Genomic DNA, 24,705 nt, shown 5'->3' on the forward strand with positions numbered 1-24,705 from the left:
TTCTCCTACCGAACCTCTGAACATGTTAAATAATCCGATTTGATCCCTGAATTTGATAAATATGTAAGCATTAAACCTCTTCCTACACAAATTCTTCTAGAATATTTCAAGTGTTAGGTGGATAAAAAGAGTTTCATATTTACGTATTTATCAAATTCAAGAGTCAAATCAGATTATTTAACAAGTTCAGAGGTTCGATAACAGAGACGTTAAGTTAGAGGTTAGATCGGTAAATAGGTACAAGTTCAAGTGTCAAACTATATGTATAACCTCCTTATAGACGAAGTAGTAGCTCAAGACGTTTGTTCGTCTTTAGACGAACCTATCTAGGTTCATCTAAACTGAGCTCGACGACATATTTGTCTGCATGCGAGAACGATAACAACTAGAATTTGAAAGAGTGATTGTTGAAGACGAATTGTTCGTGTGCAAGCAAGAACATCGGTGGCGTTGATGGAAGAAGAAGCAAGGAAGAAAAAATGAAAAAAGTTTAGAAAAAGTCTAAATTTTTTTATTTAAATTGATTTGATATTTGAACTTTTAACATTACTAGTTTCGAATTACGTGGTATGCACGTGGCTCGTAACGTAACTTGTCAATGTACATATTAGTAAATTTATTATAATTATATCAATTTTTTTATTTATAATTAATATTAAATTAATTAAGAATGTTTGTAAAAGTAGATATAATAAATTCGGTTATTAAATTTTTTTCCATACTGAAGTTATTCTTCTTTTGGTTTTTTAATTACCATAATTAAATAATTAGCTTAATTTTATTAATAATATCTTTAAAAATAATAAGATTGAAATTTAAATAATAATATATTGACCAAATATAGTATTTTAATTTTGTAGTTCAATCAAACTAAAAGATAGACATTCCTACTAATTTGGAGACAATTTAGTTATTTTTGACATACTAAAAACTAAATTGGAGATAATTTAGCTACCTATTCTAATTAGGACTTCAATTATAATAGTGATTAATTAAATAACTAATTAGTTAATGACTATAAAACATTTATTTAGTAATAAACTGAAAATGATTATTCAGTAAATTTGCCTGTCCCTCCATCCATGCTTTTATATATATAGTATAGATATAGATATATAGTATAGATATAGATATAGATATAAATATTATAATTGAAATTTGAAAATCATTAAGTGTGAATTTGAGAAATAAAATAAATATTATAGGTCATTTTAATTTTTTTTCTGTTTTATGATAGAGCATGTCTTTTACACATGAGAGTGCAACTATGGGAGGGAAATTCGATACGACTTAGCATATTTGTGGTTTTTTTTACCGATCTTCTTAAAAATAGCTTTTTTAATATTTCAAGATAAGTTGAGGGGTGAAATAATCCTTTGTTCCTTTTTCTTTTATAACAATAATTGCAAACCGGCCATTTATCGGTTGACTAACGGTATCGTTTCATTTCCAATTCAGTGTTCTCTTAACAAATGCCTTCAACGCACTCCCACTCACTGCAGGCCACAATAAAAATAAAATTAAAATTCACAAACCTACAATAATAAAACAACAAACACATAAAAACAACACATAATCTCAAATCTCAATTTACAAAATAGTAAAAAAAACAATATTCAAATCTGAAAGTTCATTGTTTGAACATCCAATTCTTGTAATAATAATTAAAAAGCACGTTGCACCGGTTTAGTCTAACGATCTAAGTCTCAGCCATTTAGATGTCATGGTCGCATGTTCAAATTCCGACTATGTTTTTTATAAAATATGAATTGGTTAGAGCTGGATTGTTGGGCATTATAGCTCGGATTTGCCAGACATATGGATTTACAGACGGTCCACATTCTGAAATTTGACAGTGATCTGGACTTCGGCTTAGGACTTCGACTCAGGGGAGCGAGTCCTCGTCATCCAAAAAAAAAATTAAAAACATGCACAAATTTTCTTTAAATAGCTTATCTAAACACACAGTAACTTCCATAACCGAATCAAAAAATGAAGATATTAATAATCATCTTCATCACAACCTTAATTCTCATCAAATCATCAGCTTCACACCTCCCCATTTGGCCCAAACCAAGGCTCTTAAAATGGAACAATCCGCCAACAGCAACGCTCATCTCCCCCGCATTCACCGTCACCTCACCGGACCATCCAAATCTAACCCCCGCCGTCAACCGTTACCTACACCAAATCCTCACAGAACACTACACTCCTCTCTCAGGCATTTCGTCGAACATCTCAACTGCATCCCCTAAATTGCAGACTCTTACCATCACCGTGGCTGATCTCACTGCCCCGCTTCACCACGGTGTTAATGAGTTGTATACAATCAAAATCCCCAATAACAGCTCAACTGCTAGTTTGGCAGCTGAGACTGTGTGGGGCGCAATGCGGGGACTCGAAACATTTTCTCAACTTGTTTGGGGGAAACCTTCGCGTGTGGCTTCGGGGTTGTATGTTAAAGATTGGCCGATGTTTGGACATAGAGGTGTGATGTTGGATACTTCGAGAAACTATTATCCGATTGTGGATTTAAAGAGGACAATTAGTGCTATGAGTGGTAATAAACTGAATGTTTTTCATTGGCATATTACTGATTCGCATTCATTTCCGATGGTTTTTCGGTCTGAGCCTGGTCTTGCTGATAAGGGTTCGTATGGGAATGATATGCAGTACTCAATTAATGATGTTGCTGATCTTGTAAAATTTGGTTTGGATCATGGTGTTAGGGTTCTTCCTGAAATTGATGCTCCTGGTAAGTTGTTTTTAGATGTTTTGAGGTTAGCAAATAAGTTAATTCAGTTGTTTTTCCGGTTTGATTCGGTTATTCGGTTTATAATTGCATTTTCTTGATTATTGATGGCATGATTAATAATGGTTTGTGTTTCAAATTGTTTTTGCAATGCAGCACATACAGGATCTTGGGCTGGTGCTCACCCGGATATTGTGACATGTGCTAACATGTTTTGGTTACCGGCAGGAAGTGACTGGGCTGATCGACTGGCATCTGAACCAGGAACCGGCCAGCTAAATCCGCTAAATCCTAAGACGTATCAAGTGCTCAAAAACATCATTGCTGATGCGGTCTCCATGTTCCCTGAACCATATTACCATGCAGGCGGTGATGAAATTGTCCCAGGATGTTGGAAAGTCGACCCGGACATACGTTCCTATCTATCAAATAACGGAACCCTCAGTCAGCTGTTAGAGAAGTTTGTCGAGTCCACGTTACCTTACATTGTATCGTTGAATCGTACGGTTGTTTACTGGGAAGATATTTTATTGGATGCCGAAGTCAAGGTGGATGCGTCACTTCTTCCACCCGAGCATACCATCCTACAAACATGGAATAACGGTCCAAACAATACGAAGCTGATTGTTTCCGCTGGTTACCGAGCCATAGTGTCATCCTCAGAATTCTATTACTTAGATTGTGGGCACGGTGACTTTCTCGGGAATGATAGCCAATACGACCCGATACCGACTGCACGCGATAATACAACCAATGGTGGATCATGGTGCGGACCCTTCAAAACATGGCAGACGATATACAACTACGACATAACATACGGGCTGAGCGAAAAGGAAGCCGAATTAGTACTAGGGGGTGAAGTGGCATTATGGTCAGAGCAAACAGATGCGGCAGTTCTGGATGTACGTCTCTGGCCGAGAACTTCAGCAATGGCTGAGAGTTTATGGTCAGGCAATAGGGATGAGACAGGTAAGAAGCGGAGCGCAGAGGCAACAGATCGTTTAACTGAATGGAGGTACAGAATGGTGAGAAGAGGAATCGCAGCTGAACCGATTCAACCACTGTGGTGCATTAAGAACCCAGGCATGTGTAACGCAGTTCAGCCATTTTAAATTTGCACAGTTGTTTTGTTTGTACAATAATAACATACATAAAATATCAAAAAAGTAAAAAAAAAACATTTTATTTGGGAAAGAAAATGGATTGTTATAAATTATTCATCAATGTTCACAAATTGGCATAAAATTGTCACAAGTATTATACAACGAACCATCTTCTGCATAGACCATTAGACCTGTCAATTTCTTCAAACTCTGTTTTTCTTTGGATGTATGATAATACTATTTCTTCCATTGTACCAAAGATTCATCACCTGCTTCTGTAGAATATAAAAGAAATGAAATGAAGATATATTCAAGTTGTCAATCAAACAGCTAAGTGAATATTTCCTGTTTCGGAAACGTGTCGAAAAGTTTGGCATTTTGGACACGAAACTTCATTTTTAACATAGAAAATTTTAAAATGACACTGTATAACACCCCTTTCCCATTTTCGTGTCTAAGTATCCCGTTTCCCGTAGCCTGTTCATGCTACATAGATCAGCGTTTAAAAAATGGACAATACCTTTGCCAGGAACAATTATAACCGGTGCTGCTTTACAATGGTGGAAACAATACTCACTCACACTTCCATACAGTACACTGCAAACAAACAATACAACTTTCTTAAAACTAAATTTTCTTCAAAAATCATTACATCTTGTTAGATTGGTGAGAGATATTACCTTTGCACTAAACTTCTGCCTCTGCTACCCATAACCACCGCTGCCGGCCTTATGCGGTCTGCTTCTTTGCAAATGACCTTACCTGCATCCCCTTCCACGATCCGAGCCACGCTCTTCACCTAATTCCATACATTCAAGCACATAAATTAAGATAGATTATGCAAATGTTTACGTAATTTCGCACATAAATTAAGATAGATTATGCAAACGTTTATGTAATTTCGCACAATAAATTGTTTGGCTGCAATTCAATACTTAATTAAGCATAGCTGTTTGTTGGATTTGAGCAAACTAAATCTGCCTATTGATGAGTTTCAGTCTTTTGCATATGGTAGTGACTGGTGAGTGCTTGACTTAGTAGACATCAGTCTAATCAAAGAAGCGAGCTAAAATCTATGTAGCACAACACCGGAACGTTGAAACGAAAATGGTGAAACGGAGAACTGCAAAACAAAGACTAAAACCTACTGCTAAATTGTCTGATACATTGGATCAAAATTATGTCATATATATTCAAGTTCACTGCACTATAAAGTATAAACAATTACTACTTCAAATAACAAATACACAACATATTATTGGACTAATGAGGGAAGATTTTACATGTGTTCAACTCAAAATTTAGCAACTGAATTCAAAAAACAGTTAAAAGATGCAGTTAACTGACCATGGAGATCTGAAAAGCTTCAACAGCAAGTTTCTCCATAAGACCCTGAGTCATCTCAAGAACAACCTCATTATTCTTCACACCTAAAAGAAGAACAAAAACCCAATCAATCAAAAACAAACAAAATCTAAGGAAAATCTTACAGGCGGTCCACATCCCGAGATTTGGCAGTAATCCTAGCCTTCGCCTCGAGGGAGTGAGTCCTCCTCACCAAACAAAAAGTATATAAAAGAACTGAAACCCTAAATAAACATACTGGAAACAGCATGAACAAGGTGGAGAGTATCAGCAAGTCTGCAGAGATGAATCAAAGCCCAGTCAAAAGCATGCTTGCTGTTGGGACCATGATCAATGGCTATAAGTATGTCTCTGCCTCTCCTTCGTTCTCCGCTCTCTCGTTCGAGCTCGGGCTCGGGAACTACGGGGATTAATGATGGTAGGTTCACTTCTTTCCAGTTGTATTCTTCTTCTTCATTCAGTACCTCCATTTTTGCTCTTCTTTTTCTTGCTTTCTACTCTTTCTTTTTGTCTATATAAATGATGAGTGGAGTTTTTGTCGCGCTAGCCACCGAAATTGACGTGTTTGATTTGTTGGCTAGTTAGATTTAAATAATATAATAAGGAAACAAAATTGTACACTTTTTAACATGTGTATGAATCAACAAGTTTCCTTCTGGGGATCACTACTATGGTTTGTTGATCTGTCTCGTTTACATGATCAAGCGGACTAAAGCTTATAGTTTTGAATTTCTTACGCATTGTTTTCAAAAGGGGGTCAAATAATCTTTAAAATTATTTAAATTCTAAACTTGCTTGCTCCTTAGTTTTGGCATGGCTAAAATTATAACTCTTGTTGTCATTTTATTTTATCTTCTAGGCAAAAATTATAAAAAACCCTCGTAATATTTACAAAAATACAAATCAGTCTTTTATTTTTGTGGGTATATTTAAGCTCTCTTTGTTTTGAAATAGAACAAATACCCCTTTTCATCCAAACACTCGTTCATGGCTGCCATATCTCTCATAATCATATAGGAAAAAAGTTCAAAAATAAGGGTTAATTTCGATAAAATACCAAACCTTTACGGATTTTGTCAGTTATAACCAAATCTTTAAAATATGTCTATTTTAACCAATTTTAGGATATTTAAAACCTTTTCTAGCCATTTGTGAATAAAACCGAAAAATTTGCTATTCGCCAATGGGATAAACTAACTGATTTTGAATGATTTCAATAAAAAAAGTTTCAAATATCTTATATCATTCATAATCGGTTAGTTTAGTTCATTGACGAGTGACAATTTTTTCGGTCTTATTCATGAATGGCTAAAAAAGGTTTCAAATATCTCAAAATTGGCCAAAATATAAAAATTTTAAAGGTTTGATTATAATTGACAAAATCTGTAAAGGTTTGGTATTTTATTGAGATTAACCCCAAAAATAATTTTAATATTTAAAGTATTTACCAAAAATTTAAAGGGGTAAGTGTCCCAAAAATAAACTAAAAAATTTTATTTGTTGATTTTAAAATAATAAAGTGTTTAATAGTTCAATTTTGAAAAATACGAAGGCTTAATTGTGCTTAGATAAAGTAAAAAGGCTAATCTGTATTTTCGAAAAAAATTCGAAGGCTTTTTCTATACCTTCTGTCTATCTTTTATTTTATAATTTGATAACCATAATATAATCTTGTAATTTTTTTCTTCCAATTATTATTATTATTATTATTATTATTTATTATCACTATTTTAAATTTTAAATTTGTTATAAACCTTTCTCAACTCCTCAACACTATCAAATTGTAGACCAAAATAATTAAGGCCAAATTTTATAAAAACCTTTCACAAAAGTTTCACAAAAGTCCTGACCTTTTAATTTTGTCAATTTTGGCCAAAAACTGATTATTTGGTTTCACAAAAGTCCTGACCTTTCAATTTTGTCGATTTTAGCCAAAAATAAATTATTTGGTTTCACAAAAGTCCTGACCTTTTAATATTTGGCATGCCACATAGGCGCCACATAGGTGTCAGATAGGCAAATTGAAATCAAATTGAGAGTTGGCCACAATTGAAACCAAATAATTTGTTTTTGGCTAAAATCGACAAAATTAAAAGGTCAGGACTTTTGTGAAACTTTTATAAAAGGTTTAGACTTTTTACAACATTTGGCCAATAATAAAACAGTTACATCTCCAATTAATTAAATTATTCAACAGTCTTTTAGTTTAAAAAATCCTTCAAATTATTATAAACCGTGAGTAGCTCATTATCTGATCCTTCAGATGTTCATTAATTCTCTGTAGTCCGTCCATATACTAGTATACAAAAATAATACAAAATGCTTCAAATTAAACCAGAACTGAATTATTTCCAAATCTGAAAATTTCTAATTCAAATCTCAAAAAACAAACAGAAGCAAAAACAATCGGTGAGAAATTTTAAACAAAAAGAATCGGTTAGAGAAGGGAGCTCAGAGCTTAAGAATGGAAAAGATAATTCGTCCTCATGAATTCATCAGATTAACGAGATTATACTTATTCATCATCGCACCCTTCTCTTTTCTTCTTCTCATTAAATGCACCCAAAATTTTTAAAAAAAATTTTAAAAATTGAAATAAAAGAAGCTGCGCAAAAGCTAACAGAGCAAGAGGAGGAAGACGAGATTGTTAGGGTTTTGGTTACTGGTTCTGTACTGTATTTATAGCGAAGAGGATGAGGATGTGAGGGAAGAAAATTGGGCCTTTAGATATCCAAGTCTCCTAATATTGCTGTTGGGCCCTGAAGGTCCATTTTCACTTTGGTTTGAAAGAAAATATTTATTTTGCCCCTTAAACTTCTCACAAAAGACCAAATAATATAAATTGAACATTGTTCAATAGTTTTATGTCAATTTATATATTACGCTCTGCTCATTTTTACCACTTCAGTTAGAGGCTAAAACGAACCAAATCAACCAATATTTTGCTATGATTTTGGACAAAAATACTTTTAAAAATAGACATTATAGCTCAGTTTTTTCCGTTCAACTTCAAATTATCCGATAATTATTTATCACCTCAATTGCAATTTATATAGGATGTTATAATATTTTCAGCTTCCTCATATATATGAGGGGGAAATCGATCCAAGTTAATTAATTTGTAAATATTTTAGTCTAAATCTACTAGCTTCTTAATTGATTTTTGTGCTGAGTTCAAAAGGTTTAGTATTTATTAATTGGAAGTAAGTTTATCATAATTGATAGATTTTAGAAGAAAATGAAAAGTGAACTAAAGTAGAGAAGTAAAATAGAAAATTAAATTCTTCTTCAGATTGTTTTTTCTTCAAAAGCTATAATATTTCACAAGTTAACACGTAGATACTGTTTTGTGGTGGATCCGAACAAGGACGAAACTATTGAGAGTTTACGATAGGCTCTAACCCGGACTGCCGTCGATTTTTTTTTCTTCAAGAGAATGAAGTAAGATTTTTAGTGAATTCAGAGTAAAAAGAAGATTAAGCCCGAGCTTTCGGAAGATTAAAAGTAAATTATAGATTAAATTTGTTTCTGCCGTTATATCCATACATGTCGTAGACTTAGAGTAACCTTAACCTTTTTAGTTTTATAAGCTGCCTATAACACACTCTAAAATTAACCAATATACTCCTCTATCTTATATATATGTGACAATCAATACTTACTTTTAAATCTACTAAAAAAAATTCAGATACATTACCAGTCTATGTAACACGTAGAGTACTTATTAATTCAAATCAATTATTCTTCTGACCAATTAATAAAATATAATTACTTCCCCTTAATTCTATATATTAATTAATGTTAAAACCATATCTCTGATTTGCATGCATGATTACGTTAAAACAGCCATCTTAAAGCTTCAACAACAAGAAATCGGCTGTACACCGCCAATTTCATTGACATTTATTCCTCAATCAAATAATGCATGCTTAAGGTCTACCTTAATCACTATATAAACACAGATTAAGTACATTAATCTTCATTTTTATTCACTAATCCACATTTTAATAAAGAAATAATCAGCTAGAATGAGGATTTGTGGTTATATTGCTATGGTTTTATTAGGTTATAATGTTATTTTAGATTCTTTGATGGTTAATGCTTCTATTAATTTATCAACTGCCGTTCTTATAAGAGTTGATCAATCTGGTAAAGGTAATTTTAAGACAATTCAAGCTGCCATAGACTCTGTTCCATCAAATAATTCCCATTTGATTTTCATTTGGGTCAAGCCAGGAACTTACAGGTTTGTGTATATATGCCCTTCTAAAATTTAATTCATCAAAATATTCATCTTGTTAAATGATTTTTTAGAGTTTAAATTATATGCCGTTACTGAATTATAAAATTTTAACGGAACGATTACCAACGTTTCATTTGTTAAATTTTGATAACTGAACTTTGATTTTTATATCAACAAAAAGGTTATGGCATGCTTATGTTACAACGGACACGTATAACTGTATAAGCACACAAGTTTTTATTGCCATATGAGCAATTTGATTTGTATTGTTACAGTAATATCTTGTTGATGTAAAAATAAAAGTTCAATTCTCAAAATATAACAAATAAATCAGTGGTTAACCGTTTTGTAAAAAAATATAGTTCAGCAACCGTAAATAATTGTAACTCGATTATTTTTATATAGTTTATCAATTTAAATAATCCAAGTTTTTCTTAATTAAATCAGTGAAAAAGTTGTGGTGCCTGCTGATAAGCCCTTCATAACATTGAGCGGCACTAACAATAAGGCATCCGAGACCATCATAAGCTGGAGCGACGGAGGGGACATATATGACTCTCCAACATTGTCTGTATTGGCTTCCGATTTTGTCGGACGATATCTCACTATTCAGGTGCTAATTTTTCTTATCCCGGTCTCTCTAAATGGATTCCGACAATAATAATGACGAATGGTTTTCGAATCTGTTATATTTACCTGCAGCAGATTCCTTAATTTTCTAAAAATTATAATTGTAATTAACTTTTTTGTCGGTTTAATATAATATCGCAACAGTTTTAAAACTGCCGATCGATAAACTAATCTGTTAAATATATGATTAGAATACATATGGGAGCGGAGATAAAGCTGTTGCATTAAGGGTATCAGGAGACAGAGCTGCATTTTACGGTTGTAGAATTCTGTCTTATCAAGATACCGTCTTAGACGAAATCGGATCACATTATTATAGCAATTGCTATATCGAAGGGGCTACTGATTTCATCTGTGGAAATGCTGCTTCACTCTTTCAAGTAATCAATTGAATTTCACTTCATTTATTTAAACTAATAGCAGAAATCACTAATTATTGATGAGTCGATTAGTTTATATATGTACTAATTTAATTAATATGTACAGAGATGCCATGTGCATTCAATTTCGAAGAATAACGGATCGATAACGGCTCAGCATAGAGATTCAGAGTCGCAGAATACAGGATTTACTTTCTTGGGTTGCAAGATAACTGGAAATGGAAGTGCCTATTTAGGAAGGCCATGGGGTGCTTATTCTAGAGTGGTGTTTGCCCTATCTTATATGTCTGGCGTTATAGTTCCACTTGGATGGGATAGTTGGTCTGGTCAAACCAAACAAAGGTATTATATAATATACATATATAAAAAAATAATATTAAATCAGCGGCGGAATAAAAAAAATGATGGCTGTCAAGTTATTTTGATCGCCACTCTTCATCCCTTTTTCCGTCATTACATTAAAAAAAATAGCCAAATTTCACTGCAAATTTGCTGACAGATTTATGATGAATTTTGACTGTCAAAAAATTTATGACGAATTTTGTTCCATCACATAAAATTGTGACGGGAACTACTATTGCAAAATTTTCCAATTTTATTGATATTTAAGAAATTTATTCAGTTGAGTAATAATTTTTTATTATATAGTACGGTGTATTATGGGGAATACAAGAATTATGGAGCAGGAGCAGATAGGTCACAGAGGGTCCAATGGTCACACAATTTAGCAGCCGAAGAGGTTGCACCATTCTTGTCTAAGGACATGATCGGCGGTCCACATTGGCTTAGACCTAATCCTACATACTTTAAAAGTGGCTCCATTACTATTAAGTCTCACCTTCGCCACAGCTAGACAAATTCATCTACATTTACTTAGTCAATTTTTTTTTTTTTATACCTAAGAAAGTCAGTTTCCTACATGTAAATATGTAATACCAAAATGAATCTTTTTTTCATTTGGTTTCTTAATGTATATATAAATATATAGATTTTGTGGAAAATGTATTCTTTTATTTTTGTATTGTTTATCATTTTTGATTCGCAATGCTTGAAACAATTGTTTTTCGGCGCGACTTTTCTCTCGGTAATGATCCATATCTTAATGATAATAAGCTTCACTGATGGATTGTCGGAGGATAAAATGCATCGCTGATGAACTGGTCGGTAAATTATTATCAATACCGATAGAAGTTACCAACGAACATCCAACTATTTTCATATGGACAATTTATGTTGTGGATAATTGATTAGTGTCAACAACGTTTTGTAAAATGCTTACCAACTGGCCATTCGTCGGTAAAACTAAATAATCACAAATGATGTCTTGTCAAATTCGTTTGTAAAAGTATAAATTATCGACGGATTTTATCCAGTGGTAAAAATCCGTTTGATGAATAAGCTGTTTTCTAGGATCAATTAATGTGGCAATCTAGTTACTATTTGGGGGTGATATATTCAAATTGATTTCTTTTTGGTGGCCTTTATAACATTTTTTTGTCGCTGATACTCCCTCCGTCCAATAGAGTTGTCCACTTTGAGAATTTTTTTTGTCCCAAAACACTTGTCCACTTTCAAAGAATAACTAACTTTACATTTAATTTTTCTATACTACCCCTATTTAAAGGCCACTAATAAAAGTAAATTATATGTGAACCCTATATTAAATAGGGGTATGACAAGAAAAATAAGGTAAATTTTACAAAAACTATAAACAATGATTGTTTTTCTTAAACTGTGTGATAAAGATAAAATGGACAACTCTATTGGGACGGAGGGAGTAAAATATTTAATATATTCTCTTATCAAGCATAAGTGCATAACCAATTAACAATTCTTTTAAACTTTTTTCACTACCAGTGCCAATTTCAGCCAATTGGATCAACTCCTACCTCTCGTTCTTTAATCCAAATGGATCCCGTGATCTTTATTAATTTTCAAAATAGTCTATAAAGCTTTAATTTAGCTATATATGGAAAGAATTGGGTAATTTAGCCTATTTTCTACCTGAATTTTGTCAAGTAGAACAGATTTATTTATTAATTGATGTATTTTTCAAGAAATGTACAATTGCAATTTTTTTAGGAACAATTATAAATTTCTTTAAATCGGAACTTAATCTTGATATGAAAATTCAAGAATCGAAAACTATAAATAAAAGTACAAGAATAATTTTTATTCAGGGAAATTGGTTCTCTTCTTTTTCACTGGGTGGTAGCATACAGGCCAGATGTCAGTCACCACAATCAGATATGATTTATATTATCTGTCATTTGATGTAATAAATTTGGCCATCAAATCATTGAAATATGATTGTAATATTTTAAAGAGTCTCATCATTTGAAATGAAGTGAGATAGTACATGTCAAATAAATTTGATTTGAAATATTTATAGAAATAAAAAATATGCAATTAAACTGATAAATTTGGTAAATTTTACATGTCAAATAAATTTGGTAAATATTACATATCAAAAGATTTAATTTTTCTTATTTATGACCAAACTTTTAAAACTGTCAATTTTAACTCATTTTTTAATTCTAGTTTTCATATGTATATTTTAGAATGGAAAATATTTAAACATGCCCTTTATATTTAGATTTTTTAGTGATAGAAAAATAAATTAAAACAATATTAAAGACATATTAAATTTTTTTTCCACTCTAATTTGAACAAATGGTTACTTTATAATTGAAATGAAAAATTAAAAAATGAGCTAAAATTAACAATTTTAAAAATTAGGCCATTAACGGAAAAAGTTGAAAAGATGGAATTATTTTGGATGATTAAACCAACAAATGCGCATGAGAAATCAAATTCAAATATTTAGTGTTAATCTTTAAACGAAATGAAACCTTAACGTGTTATATAATTTCAAAATAATTTTTTAACTTTATAATTTAAAACACGCAGAATCATTATTTTTTATAACTAGAAATATCAATTGATTTTTTAATAAAAAAATATAGTAATATGGACGGCATAATATATATTACGATGCCACTCTTCCAACATCAGACATTACTATATAATTTGAATTTTCATACTAAAAAATTATAATGTATTTTACAATTACCCCAAATATTTACAAAGAGCTGATTTATGTTTCACATATTAAATATAAAAATAATTCCAACAAACAACTACTAATATAAAGCTAGCTAGAAAGATATAAAAGCTTAGAAGCAAAGTTCTTGATTGATGATCAAACATAACCATATTGCTAAGAAAGGAAAATAAAACCAGTAGTAACATTCAATCCAATTTATTCTCCATTTATTTATATAAATCAAGAACAAGAATTATATTTACATTTACATTTTCATTTTTCCTTAACCGTAAAGCTCAACTCTAAACTCCCGGTTGGCTAGCAGTACCTCTCAAATTTTCTTTTACTATTCATTAAAACATTAATCCAAGCTCAGTCTCCATCAAAATTTTGCTTACAAGCTTTGGTTTTCACCCGCAACACAAATTTTTCATTTCTTCTTCTTTGAACATCTATAAAACACAGTCACAGACACCATTTTTGTCATATTCAAACTTCATAACATCAACACCATCATCATATGTAATGGCTCTAACAGCAAGAGCTCATTTTCTTGTTCTTTTCTTGATCGGATTCATCGCTTTGTCGGTCGAAGCCGCGGTTAAGAAATATGAGTTTAATGTGAGTGTTGCATATGTTTTTTTTTTGTTTCTGTTGTGTTTTGGTTTCAGCTTTGATGAAAATAAATAGTGATCGTTTGTGAATTTTTGTCAGGTTGAAGTGAAAAATGTAAGTAGATTGTGTCACGCTAAGCCCATTGTTACAGTAAATGGAAGGTTTCCAGGGCCAACTATCTACGTTAGAGAAGGAGATAGGGTTCTCGTGAATGTCACCAACAACGCTCACTATAACATGTCCATTCATTGGTATGTTTTCATCAATTAATGTTGTATGCATGCAAGTCTCCCGAATTTTCCGCTTGATCGAGTTTGCCATATAAAATTATAAACCCGGTTATATAAATTTATCTTTTTTGAAAATTATGGGATAATGGATTTTCGGATTTATTAACCGGAAGTATTTAGGCCGAAATGCATGTGGCAATCACTTTTTTTTTTTTCATGTGGTAATCGATTGTTACTGGGAAATTATTACATAAATTTAGTCTAACATGTTATACATGAATTGAGCTATTCACATTATAACACGTCATCAAAATGAGGACATTATTATATTTTCGTTTGTTATTTTTTACACTTTTTAATAGTAATATTACAATCATGCCCTCATTTTAATGACGTGTTATAACGTGATTAGCTCAATTTAGGGATGACGTGGTACACTAAATTTATATACAAACTTTTCGTTTTTACTGGTCTTTGCCAATTTAAGCATACAAGACAAATTTTCAAGCAAAAGTCTATAAAAAATCGGTTGTCACATACGCATATCCTTTCAAGTAAAAATCTACCACATGTTCATTTTCGTTTGAAAATCTCACGTTGAAATGAAATTAATGTTTAATATTCAAAATGAAAACAATCAACGTTTGATCAAGAAATTTTCATGCATCAAAATAAAATAAGACGATAGTTTAGTAATCCCGTCAATCAATTATCCAAAATTATAATATAATGTATAACTAAAATGTGATACATACACAAAAAAAAAATTATAATTTCATGTGACGAACCGGATATATACCAGATTTTTCTGAAACTTGCGGCTTTATTATGAAATTGAATGTGAAACTAGGGTGGTGCAATAATGGAAAGTGGATATGTTTGGTGTGTGCAGGCATGGACTAAAGCAGTTTAGAAACGGATGGGCAGATGGACCGGCTTATATAACCCAATGTCCAATCCAGACAGGCCATACTTATACTTATGACTTTAATGTGACAGACCAACGAGGAACATTATGGTGGCATGCTCATATTTTTTGGCTAAGAGCTACTGTTTATGGTGCCATTGTTATTATGCCTAAATTAGCCACTCCATTTCCTTTTCCTCAGCCCTACAAAGAAGAACTCATCATCTTAGGTTGGGTTTAATGTTTATGGTTTGATTATTAGCATTTTTTAATGATGTTTTTAGGTATTATTAGCATTTTTTAATGATGTTTTTGGGTATTATTGAATTTGTTATGAACTGTTGAAATGTGTTGAATAGGGGAATGGTGGAACACTGATGTGGAACAACTTGTCAAGCAAGGCAATAGTTTAGGATTGCCTCCCAATTCGTCGGATGCTCATACCATTAATGGCAAGCCTGGTCCCCTCTTCCCTTGCTCCGAGAAACGTGAGTAATTTTATATTTGTTTTATTAAAGCGAAAGAGGAATCGCATTTGAAATTTTTGTTTTGAATTATAACGTCTCTACCATTAAATTACACTGTCAGATAATGACGGACAAACATTTAGCGGACAAACATCAAGCTTTCTTACACGTTTTTGAAACGAATTGAATAAAGTATCTAAAATTATATGTACAAAAATTTGGAATTTTAAATTTTTAGTGAAAAATAACATAGGATAGCATGATTCGACAAATTTTCGAGCAACATATCATCCGAATTGATACTGATATTCTGCATTTTGTTGCAGACACATTTGCTATGGAAGTTGAACAAGGAAAAACCTACCTCTTAAGGGTCATCAACGCAGCACTCAACGACGAGCTCTTCTTCGCAATCGCCGGCCACAATCTAACCGTAGTCGAAATCGACGCCGTCTACACCAAACCCTTCACGACTCCATCAATTCTAATCGCACCAGGCCAAACCACAAACCTTCTAGTCCAAGCAACCCAACCCCCCAACAGATATTTCATGGCCGCAAGGCCATTCATGGACGTACCACTCACCGTAGACAACAAAACCGCCACCGCAATACTCCAATACAAAGGCGTACCAACCACCGTAGTCCCTCTCCTCCCTCAACTTCCGGCACCGAACGACACCGGAGTCGCACTTGCCTATAACTCCAAGCTGAAAAGCTTGAACACGCCTCAGTTTCCTGCCAATGTGCCGCTTAAAGTTGACAGGCATCTGTTTTACACCATTGGGTTAGGGATAAACTCGTGTCCGAGTTGCTTAAACGGAACCAAACTCACTGCTTCGTTGAATAATATAAGCTTTGTTATGCCTAAGATTGGTTTGCTTCAAGCTCATTACTTCAATATCAATGGAGTTTTTACTACGGATTTCCCTGATAATCCTCCGACACCGTTTAATTATACGGGTGCACCTCTTACGGCGAATCTTGGGACGAAATTAGGAACCAGGCTGAGTAAAATTGCGTATAATTCTACAGTGGAGTTAGTGTTACAGGATACGAATCTGTTAACTGTTGAATCGCATCCTTTTCATTTGCATGGTTATAATTTCTTTGTGGTTGGTACTGGAATTGGAAACTTTGATCGGAATAAAGATTCTGCGAAATTTAACTTGGTTGATCCTCCTGAAAGAAATACTGTTGGTGTTCCTACTGGTGGATGGACTGCCATTAGGTTCAGAGCAAATAATCCAGGTATGAACTAAAGATTTACTATATTTTCTTGATTTGAACTATATAAATGTTCTTGATTTTTACTACGGTTATTTGCATATAAAATTTTAACTTCTCGTGTTTACAGCGGTTATTAAGCACAACTTGTAAAATTTGGCGCAAAAAAGCCCAATCTTTCATTTTTTGACATTTTCTAGCAGCAAAGCATTTTTATTCACAAAATGATGCCGATTTGGCCGTTTTTAATGACTAAAACGACTTCAAATAATGACTTTGGCTGTAAAATGCCAAAAATATGAAATGTTCATTTTCTTGGATTTTTCTATATAAATGTTCTTGATTTTCTTGGTTCTTATTTTTTGGTTGATTTTGATAGGAGTGTGGTTCATGCACTGTCATTTGGAGCTGCATACAGGTTGGGGTCTGAAAACAGCATTTGTTGTTGAGAATGGAAAAGGACCAGACCAATCTATTTTGCCTCCACCCAAGGATCTTCCTACTTGTTAACAGTTCTGATACCAAACAGAAAATACAGAATTTGGATTTCTTAAAGAATTTTTTACCAATTTGTTTGCTCTTTCAGGCATCAATTTCTTGAAAAAGTGTGCAGAAATTAGATTGGAGGCTGATGTCTATCAAACAGAAGAAAACAACTAAACATTTGATCAATTGTAATATTGTATAATTCTTCAACTTATTCAATAAATTTGTTGGCCAGCAATGGCAACATGTCATTACTTTTGCATCCTAGAGCAAACATATATGGTAACTAATTCGAAAACGCAACCAATCATTCGATCCAATTTATCGTAATCAATCAGTTAAAAAAAACAGATTAACCCTAAATGACAGAAACATTAGCACCATTTCACCAGAACAATGTTCATACTTTTAAGAGAAAATCTCTACTGATGTAATCACAAGAACAAAACTTATCCAACAATGATTATCAATAGAATCGGCAAAACAAACCCAAGCCAGAAACCCCAATTAATTATCTTCTGCTTCATTTGCTTATCATAGTACAACTCATTAGTTCCACCATTAATGTAACTCTTAGCAAGAGCAACATTGTCCTCAATGTTATTCATTTCATCACCTTGTGTCTCCACCAAAACAGCCATATCAAGAAAAACTTGATGCAACTCAGTCAAGCTTCTCTGTATCTCCTTCATAGCTTCATGCCTCTCCCTATTCTCCAACACCAACTCTGCTTTTCCTTCAAACACCTTCGCTTCCCCGCCTCCCGACACCATCTTCTCTAACATTTCGTCACTCGGATGCTCCCCCGTCACGTTGTAGTACCGCCTTTTTAGCCCCTCTTTATGATCTTTCAGAATTTTTTCTCTCAATGCTTGGAAATTATGCATCATCTCCTTTAACTTAACTCTCGATCCATCAGTCACCGAAACCCTTGTCCTGTCAACCGGGGTACCTTCTTTATAAGCCATCGACAAACCCCGATTCGCCACGTTAGACTTGTCGAGTGATTCCAATCTCGACTTGATATTCTTGACTTTTTCGAAGAATCCTAAATGTCCGAGTTTATTCTGTCTCGACTTCCTTGCAGTAGTTTCGTACTATGAGTGGATTTTGAGTCTTCATTTAGTTCTTGAAGATCATTTCGGAGATTAGTGATCTCCTCCATTTCAGTAGTGATTAAATTCACTTCTTCAAAGAATTTTGACAAGCTTTTCTCATCAGTAGGTCTAATTGCCCCATCTCAAGATCTGGCTGATCAAATTCCATATCTTTCATGGCTTGTTTCTTGAGTTCTACGTAATTAAGGAATGATTTAGTCATTAAATCAAAATTAGAAGTAATTCAAAGAGTAAGAAATCAAGAAGTCTTAAGTTACAGTTTACCTCCTCAACTTGCAAGCGATTGTCAATATCACATGTTTTAACTTTATAATCAATTTACTCATTAATTTAATTTATTTTACCAATTTACTCCATTTTAACATAACATTATTAGGTTTAATGATTTAAAAGAAATTAAACCTTTTAGAGAGAATATTAATTATATTCAAACCTCAATGGTATTAATTATAGCCAAATCTGATTTATTCTCTTCCAATTGTAAATCGAAATCAAATAAATCCAAATGCTTGAATGAATTGATTACAACTAAAATACAATAATTAAAATTAGCTATATAGTGTTTTTATGGTGTTTATATAGTGTATAAGTAGTGTATTTATGGAATTTTGTAGTGTTTTTGTGGTTTAACCATGAAACACTGCAAATACACCATAAACACTGCAAATACACCATAAATATACTAAAAAACGGCAGAAATACACTATTAATACACCAAAAATACACTAAAACGTAAAGATATTATAAAATTATTATAAATGCACCATAAATCAATATTTTCTTTACAAAATCAGTAGCAATAAAAAAATTAATGAATAAGAGAAGACAAAATAAATAATTATATGAATAATAGAACAATTTTATTAACAAAAAATTATAGATCTACAATAATTTATTTACAAAATATTTAAATCATAACAAAAAATCTAAAAAATTACACAAATCTAAAAACGAGTCGATAAATCCATAGCGCGAACGGAAAAGACGAACGGGCTAGCGCGAACGGAAAAGACGAACGAAAAAACGACCGGAAACGACGAGAAATCTATCGGAAGTAGACGAACGGAAGCGCGACCGGAAAGACGAACGAAAAAGTAATCGGATGAGATAATCTGAAAATCAAATGAAAAAGAAGAAGAAAAGAAGAAGAAAAGAAAAGAGAAGAAGAGAAAGAAAAGAGAAGAAGAGAGAGAAAAGAGAGAAGAGAGAGAAAAAAAGGTGGTTATGTAAAAGTTTAATTTAAAATGAGATAATACTTCTTTATATAGTAGGTAGTTTTTGTAAATAAGTTAGCTTATTAGGTAACATAGGATAAGAGTAAAAAATGGGACAAAATGTTGCAAATACTTTACCCAAAACAGATATTTGAAAAATAATCCTAAAAAATACACCAAAATGTATCATTTTTAATTTTTTAATTTAAAATAATATAAAAAGTAAAAAACACATTAAATTTTCCGAGAAAAGGATAAAAAAATTAAGAATATGTTTTTTAATAGAAAAATACTGAAAATTTTAGAATTAGAGTTTAATTTGGATAGAAGCTGTACAACGTGGGAAAGTTTTTTTACATTGATTCATATAATGATTAGACTTTCATATACACTTTATCACCTTTAATATTCCTATTAAATTTGTTATGAAAATGATTAAAAAATTAATAATATGTTTTTAATAAATAATACTAAAGATTTTAGAATCAAAGCTTAATTTGGATAGAAGCTGTACAACGTGGGAAAGTTTTTTAATTGATTTATATAATGATTAGATTTTCACATACACTTTCTCACTTTTAATATTCCTTCTGGTCCATAATATTTATTGTCTTTAAGAAATATTTTGGTCCATAATATATATTTGTCGATTTAAAATATTAAAAGAATATTGGATTGTTTTTTCAAATTTACCTCCTATTAATTTATTTTAAAAATATAATAATATAAACAAAAATAAATATTATAAATGTCAACAAATTTTAAGATAGAAATAATTTAGTAATAATATTTATTAATTAAAATATAATATTTTTTTATTAAAATTAAATGCGATAAATATTATAAATCGAAAAAAATAATATTATAGGCTTATTCAAATTGCATAGACTTTATTAAATAATTTTATTTTATGAAGTCCATGAATTTTGTTTATAAAATCCAAATGTCCAGGTAATGTATTAAAGTGCAAAGTTAAATTTAGTTTAGGTAGTAATTTATTTTCAAAAGTGAGGTATGGTGCAGGCCCTGCCTGGCCATACCTTACATCCGTCTCTGTTTATATGCCTCTTCACTTCTAAAATTGTCTATTTTTTCAGATTTTCAATATTTCATGTTCTAGGTAGTGGTTTTCCACCTATATATGCTATTTTGTAGGCAACTTTTCCCACTACTTTTTTCACTCGGTATCCCAGTTGGCTTTTAGTTTGCCTATGCCTGCAGCTCCATTGTCAATCTTCCCCTTCTTTAATACTAGGTCACCGTCAAATTGATATGGCTTTTTCCGGTCTATGGCTAACAGACATTTTAAACAAACAATTAACCAAACCTGGAAAATTACAAACCAAACATGATTTTTACCTTAATTACTTACTCTTTTTCTTTGGCAGGATTGGGTGGACCCACGTCTCACCGGTGGCTGTAGGCAGCAATCGTTTCAATCGATGCCAAAAATCAGAAAAAAAAATCACATAAACCCCCCACACCTATTGGTTCATCCAACAAGGGTCATCAAGGTCGTCCACCACTGCATATGCAGATGCCAGTTTCTAACTCCAATTATTTACCTGGTCCTACTGCCCCTGGTATAAGCCATCCTCCACAAGCACAGCCACATGGTTCAGGCCATCAAGCTACTATTTTCCAGACACAGCATGGAAATTATCAACAGCTCCCCAGCCAACCATCTGTCCCAGTTTCTAACCTCAATTCTTCACATGCTCGTGGTCCTGCCCTTGGTATACGGGCGTGGATATCCTCAATCAGTTTACCAACAGACCATACATGCTCATGATCTTGTCCTGTTATGATCCATCCTCAGCAACTATACAATCATGGATCAGTTTACCAACAGCCCATAGCCACCCAGCAGCAATCATCCTATGGAATGCCATCAAAGGGACCACCTCAAACATATGTTCCACGTGTGCCACCTCAACAGCAGTATCTAAATACATCCATGCAGCAATCATATAAAAAAAGAAAAGACATTTTTCCATTTGAAGGTTTGAATTAATGGGAGATGTGAACATAAATTCAAAAATAGCATTGAAAAAAGGGACCTATTTTGTCTCCATGATAGGAAACACATATGACTACTAAAACAACCACCAACACACACTTATTCACTCTCCATCATAATTATCATCATTTCTAAAGTAATGAACTTATAGGGCAAAAAAGATAAAAATAAATTTGTGTAAAAATGATAAAGTCATTCTATCATACCATTGTAGGTCTAATTTGAATGATTAAAACACCTCTAAATATATTGAGAGATTGTGAGTTCGAAACTCGTCTCTGTAATTAACAACTAATTGAGATTCGAAACAGTCGATTATTATCTTTAATAATAAAAAAAACTCTCTTCTATAACTCATATATTCCTATAACTAAAAAATTACTTGATTTGTAATCAATTTGGAAAGAAATGATAAATGACAAAAGAATATTTTACTATTTTATTTCTCAATGGGTTTAAGAAATCAAGGATATATATATCTCCATTATAGGTTATTTTAATTTTTAAATCAAAATGTGTTCAAAAAATCAAGGATGTAATCTCCATTATTGGTGAATAAAAATATGTATACTAATCGAACCGAATCAAACTGAAATTTAATCCATTTGTTTCAAATCAAATTAAACTAAATTCAAATGGATGAAAATATCTGAAATTTTATCGCCTGAGACGGAAAACGTAAAAAAAGTGCTCGCCCAAACGAAGTAAAGTGCATATATCAAAAAATATTAAATATTTATTTATATATTTCATAAAAATTCATAAAATATAAATCTAAAACTTTTAATTTTTAAAATCTAAATCATAACCATTGGAGAATGAGCGAGCTGCAGCAGCTCGCCCCTTTTTCAATCTAGAGAAGGAGAAGGAGCTGCTCCTTCTGGAGAAGGAGCTGCTCCTTCTGGAGAAGGAGCTGCTCCGATACCCGACTTTTATTAATAAAAACATTGATTTTTTATTTAACCATATTAACAACATTAAAAATATCATTTAAGTAATATATTTTCAAATTATCCATATAGATTAAACACGCTAATCTATATATTATAAGACAAAAGTATTTGAACTAGTCATTTTTAATTAAAATTCAAAATTAATATTAATAGTTCATAATGTTTAGTCATCTTGTGCAAGCAGAGAGTGATACTGTTGAAGAAGCTGTAACTGAAGAAGACGAATCAAATGCGGAAGTTCGCGACACGAAGGCTGATAATAGTCATAGAGGTAGCGAAATTAAATTGTCGTATACTATTCTGTGTTTTCTGTTTCTCATCTTGTGCTTTTGTTTTACATACTATCAGTTTCTTTATAGACTTAGGAATTCTTTTTCTTAATCTTCTCGCATTTCCTCACTTTCTCACTTCTATTGCAGGCTGATTCTGGTGGTTCCCCTTGTCTTGTAGCTAGGGGCCTTCCTCGGACTCAGACTATTGAAGTGGGAGATCAAATTGAGATGGAATTTCCTAATGACAGGGTTGTTAGTTTGACATTGTTAATCTAGAAAATGTTTATTGTCATTCTTATAAGTAGTTGCATGCTTATTTCTTAACATTTTTGTATCTTGACTGTTTCCAGGTAACTTTGCTTCTAGGAAGAGGAGGGGATACTATTAATGCCTTCGAAGGCACGTATTGAGCATTTTGTTTTAAGCATGTAAATAGATTTGTTTAGCTGTCCGCTACATACTAATACAACTGTCATCCGCACTCATTTAGTTGTCGTATGAAGATTTTCTAGATGGATCTATAAAATGGACAGTGCGACTGACTGGTAATAGAGAGAAAATTGAGATGGCAAGGGCAATGGTACAGGATATTGCGACTCGGGTTTGTTATATACATTTCTATTTCCTCATGAATTTTGGGCTAGTTCGTTTCAGTTGAATTGCATGTATTTCATTGTTATATTATTCTTTTATTAACTTTCATATTAGTTATGTTTATTTTAGTGAACATGCTTCATGATTTAGGATGGCATATAATTAGGGTAAAGATGTCTTAAGTTATTAGAGTTGTGTTAATTCCGATGAATTCTACTTTTGAAAAGGCTCTTGAATTAATAAATAATATCATTGGTTATGTATTTTATTTTTCCATCTAAGTTTATCACCTATTTTAATTGTGTGCTGATTATTATAGTTAGTCATATTTTACATCCATAATTTTATTTAATTGTAGCAACAGTTGATCGTCTCATTTTTTTAGTTTAATTACTTACTCTTCTCTGGGAGGATTGGATGGACCCACGTCTCACAGGTGGTTATCAGCAGCAATCATTTCAATCAATGCCGGGTTGGGGCACTGGCTATCCTCAGCAAGGTGGTTAATATGACCAAACCCAGATGTAGTGCACCAAGTTGAGAGTTGTGCAGTAGCGTAAAGGTGAGTTTGGATATTAATTTGGATATTAGAGTGTTGCAGTTTAAATTGTTGAATCGCATTATCATTTTTTGATTTTATTTGACATCTAGATATTGCTGCGCCTAGTTATGTATCGAGATGATGGTAGTTCAGAATGCACTCTATTTTTGAAAAAATATCGCTGGTCTATTCCGTTGTATGCTTATTTGAGGAAATTGCAGCGTCCACAAGCATACATACATGCAAATTTCTCTAGAGTAATGCTGGTGTTGCTAAAGTTTGCTCTATATGAATATGCAAAAATTGACTTGAATGTGGCTTGACTGTATTGTTGCTATACCTGGAGTGATGATTATTCTCACAATTTTCTCCCATTTTCAAATGATTTTTATTCTTTCCTTCTTTTACAATTATAGGTCTGTCGTTAAATATTGAATAGGTTACATTAATTATTTTACTAACCTTCTTTCTATATTCTATTTTTTTTTGATTAATTCTATATTCTAATTTGGATAATCATTAAATAGTGAATTCAGTTTTATA

The 24,705-nt window shown here is 32.4% G+C and overlaps 4 protein-coding genes, 1 long non-coding RNA gene, 1 other non-coding gene and 1 pseudogene across 6 annotated transcripts; 4 read left to right on the top strand and 3 right to left on the bottom strand.

Annotated features, from left to right (window-relative positions):
- Positions 1 to 1,932: 1,932 nt before the first annotated feature.
- On the top strand, positions 1,933 to 3,968 carry LOC126682499 (beta-hexosaminidase 2). Its single transcript, XM_050378215.2, has 2 exons — positions 1,933 to 2,755; positions 2,909 to 3,968. The coding sequence occupies exons 1-2, from the start codon at positions 1,993 to 1,995 to the stop codon at positions 3,862 to 3,864; spliced, it is 1,719 nt and encodes a 572-aa protein (XP_050234172.1). The 5' UTR covers positions 1,933 to 1,992; the 3' UTR covers positions 3,865 to 3,968.
- Positions 3,920 to 5,787, bottom strand: LOC126682500 (uncharacterized). The gene is made up of 5 exons (XM_050378216.2): positions 5,459 to 5,787; positions 5,203 to 5,285; positions 4,536 to 4,654; positions 4,376 to 4,452; positions 3,920 to 4,130 (listed from the first exon to the last, which is right to left on the bottom strand). Exons 1-5 carry the CDS (start codon positions 5,688 to 5,690, stop codon positions 4,093 to 4,095), a joined length of 549 nt encoding a protein of 182 aa, XP_050234173.1. The 5' UTR covers positions 5,691 to 5,787; the 3' UTR covers positions 3,920 to 4,092.
- A 1,882-nt stretch (positions 5,788 to 7,669) lies between these two features.
- Positions 7,670 to 7,750, bottom strand: LOC126685256 (small nucleolar RNA U30). The gene has a single exon (XR_007643367.1). It is a non-coding gene; the product is annotated as a small nucleolar RNA U30 (small nucleolar RNA).
- Positions 7,751 to 9,228: 1,478 nt separating this feature from the next.
- On the top strand, positions 9,229 to 11,468 carry LOC126682952 (putative pectinesterase 11). The gene is made up of 5 exons (XM_050378744.1): positions 9,229 to 9,466; positions 9,911 to 10,076; positions 10,285 to 10,473; positions 10,580 to 10,815; positions 11,122 to 11,468. Exons 1-5 carry the CDS (start codon positions 9,249 to 9,251, stop codon positions 11,324 to 11,326), a joined length of 1,014 nt encoding a protein of 337 aa, XP_050234701.1. The 5' UTR covers positions 9,229 to 9,248; the 3' UTR covers positions 11,327 to 11,468.
- A 2,509-nt stretch (positions 11,469 to 13,977) lies between these two features.
- On the top strand, positions 13,978 to 17,704 carry LOC126682182 (laccase-11). The gene is made up of 6 exons (XM_050377774.2): positions 13,978 to 14,140; positions 14,234 to 14,385; positions 15,257 to 15,501; positions 15,631 to 15,759; positions 16,065 to 16,988; positions 17,344 to 17,704. Exons 1-6 carry the CDS (start codon positions 14,045 to 14,047, stop codon positions 17,472 to 17,474), a joined length of 1,677 nt encoding a protein of 558 aa, XP_050233731.1. The 5' UTR covers positions 13,978 to 14,044; the 3' UTR covers positions 17,475 to 17,704.
- Positions 17,705 to 17,899: 195 nt separating this feature from the next.
- Positions 17,900 to 18,791, bottom strand: LOC130015483 (syntaxin-112-like; annotated as a pseudogene).
- Positions 18,792 to 23,192: 4,401 nt separating this feature from the next.
- On the top strand, positions 23,193 to 24,191 carry LOC130014669 (uncharacterized). The gene is made up of 3 exons (XR_007641418.2): positions 23,193 to 23,276; positions 23,378 to 23,628; positions 24,033 to 24,191. It is a non-coding gene; the product is annotated as an uncharacterized LOC130014669 (long non-coding RNA).
- Positions 24,192 to 24,705: the final 514 nt, after the last annotated feature.

This window comes from Mercurialis annua, linkage group LG5, assembly GCF_937616625.2.
Source record: "Mercurialis annua linkage group LG5, ddMerAnnu1.2, whole genome shotgun sequence".
Classification (NCBI taxonomy): Eukaryota; Viridiplantae; Streptophyta; class Magnoliopsida; order Malpighiales; family Euphorbiaceae; genus Mercurialis; species Mercurialis annua.

Bases quoted from the DNA above. Each gene is read 5' to 3' on its own strand.
- LOC126682499 (XM_050378215.2), top strand. From the start codon at position 1,993: ATGAAGATATTAATAATCATCTTCATCACAACCTTAATTCTCATCAAA. The intron at 2,756-2,908 runs GTAAGTTGTTTT...TTTGCAATGCAG, and splicing joins TCCTGAAATTGATGCTCCTG to CACATACAGGATCTTGGGCT.
- LOC126682952 (XM_050378744.1), top strand. From the start codon at position 9,249: ATGAGGATTTGTGGTTATATTGCTATGGTTTTATTAGGTTATAATGTT. The intron at 9,467-9,910 runs GTTTGTGTATAT...TAATTAAATCAG, and splicing joins GTCAAGCCAGGAACTTACAG to TGAAAAAGTTGTGGTGCCTG. The intron at 10,816-11,121 runs GTATTATATAAT...TTTATTATATAG, and splicing joins TCTGGTCAAACCAAACAAAG to TACGGTGTATTATGGGGAAT.
- LOC126682182 (XM_050377774.2), top strand. From the start codon at position 14,045: ATGGCTCTAACAGCAAGAGCTCATTTTCTTGTTCTTTTCTTGATCGGA. The intron at 15,502-15,630 runs GTTGGGTTTAAT...TGTGTTGAATAG, and splicing joins AGAAGAACTCATCATCTTAG to GGGAATGGTGGAACACTGAT. The intron at 15,760-16,064 runs GTGAGTAATTTT...ATTTTGTTGCAG, and splicing joins CTTCCCTTGCTCCGAGAAAC to ACACATTTGCTATGGAAGTT.
- LOC126682500 (XM_050378216.2), bottom strand. From the start codon at position 5,690: ATGGAGGTACTGAATGAAGAAGAAGAATACAACTGGAAAGAAGTGAAC. The intron at 5,286-5,458 runs GTATGTTTATTT...TTCTTCTTTTAG, and splicing joins CCTTGTTCATGCTGTTTCCA to GTGTGAAGAATAATGAGGTT. The intron at 4,453-4,535 runs GTAATATCTCTC...GTTTGTTTGCAG, and splicing joins GGCAGAAGTTTAGTGCAAAG to TGTACTGTATGGAAGTGTGA.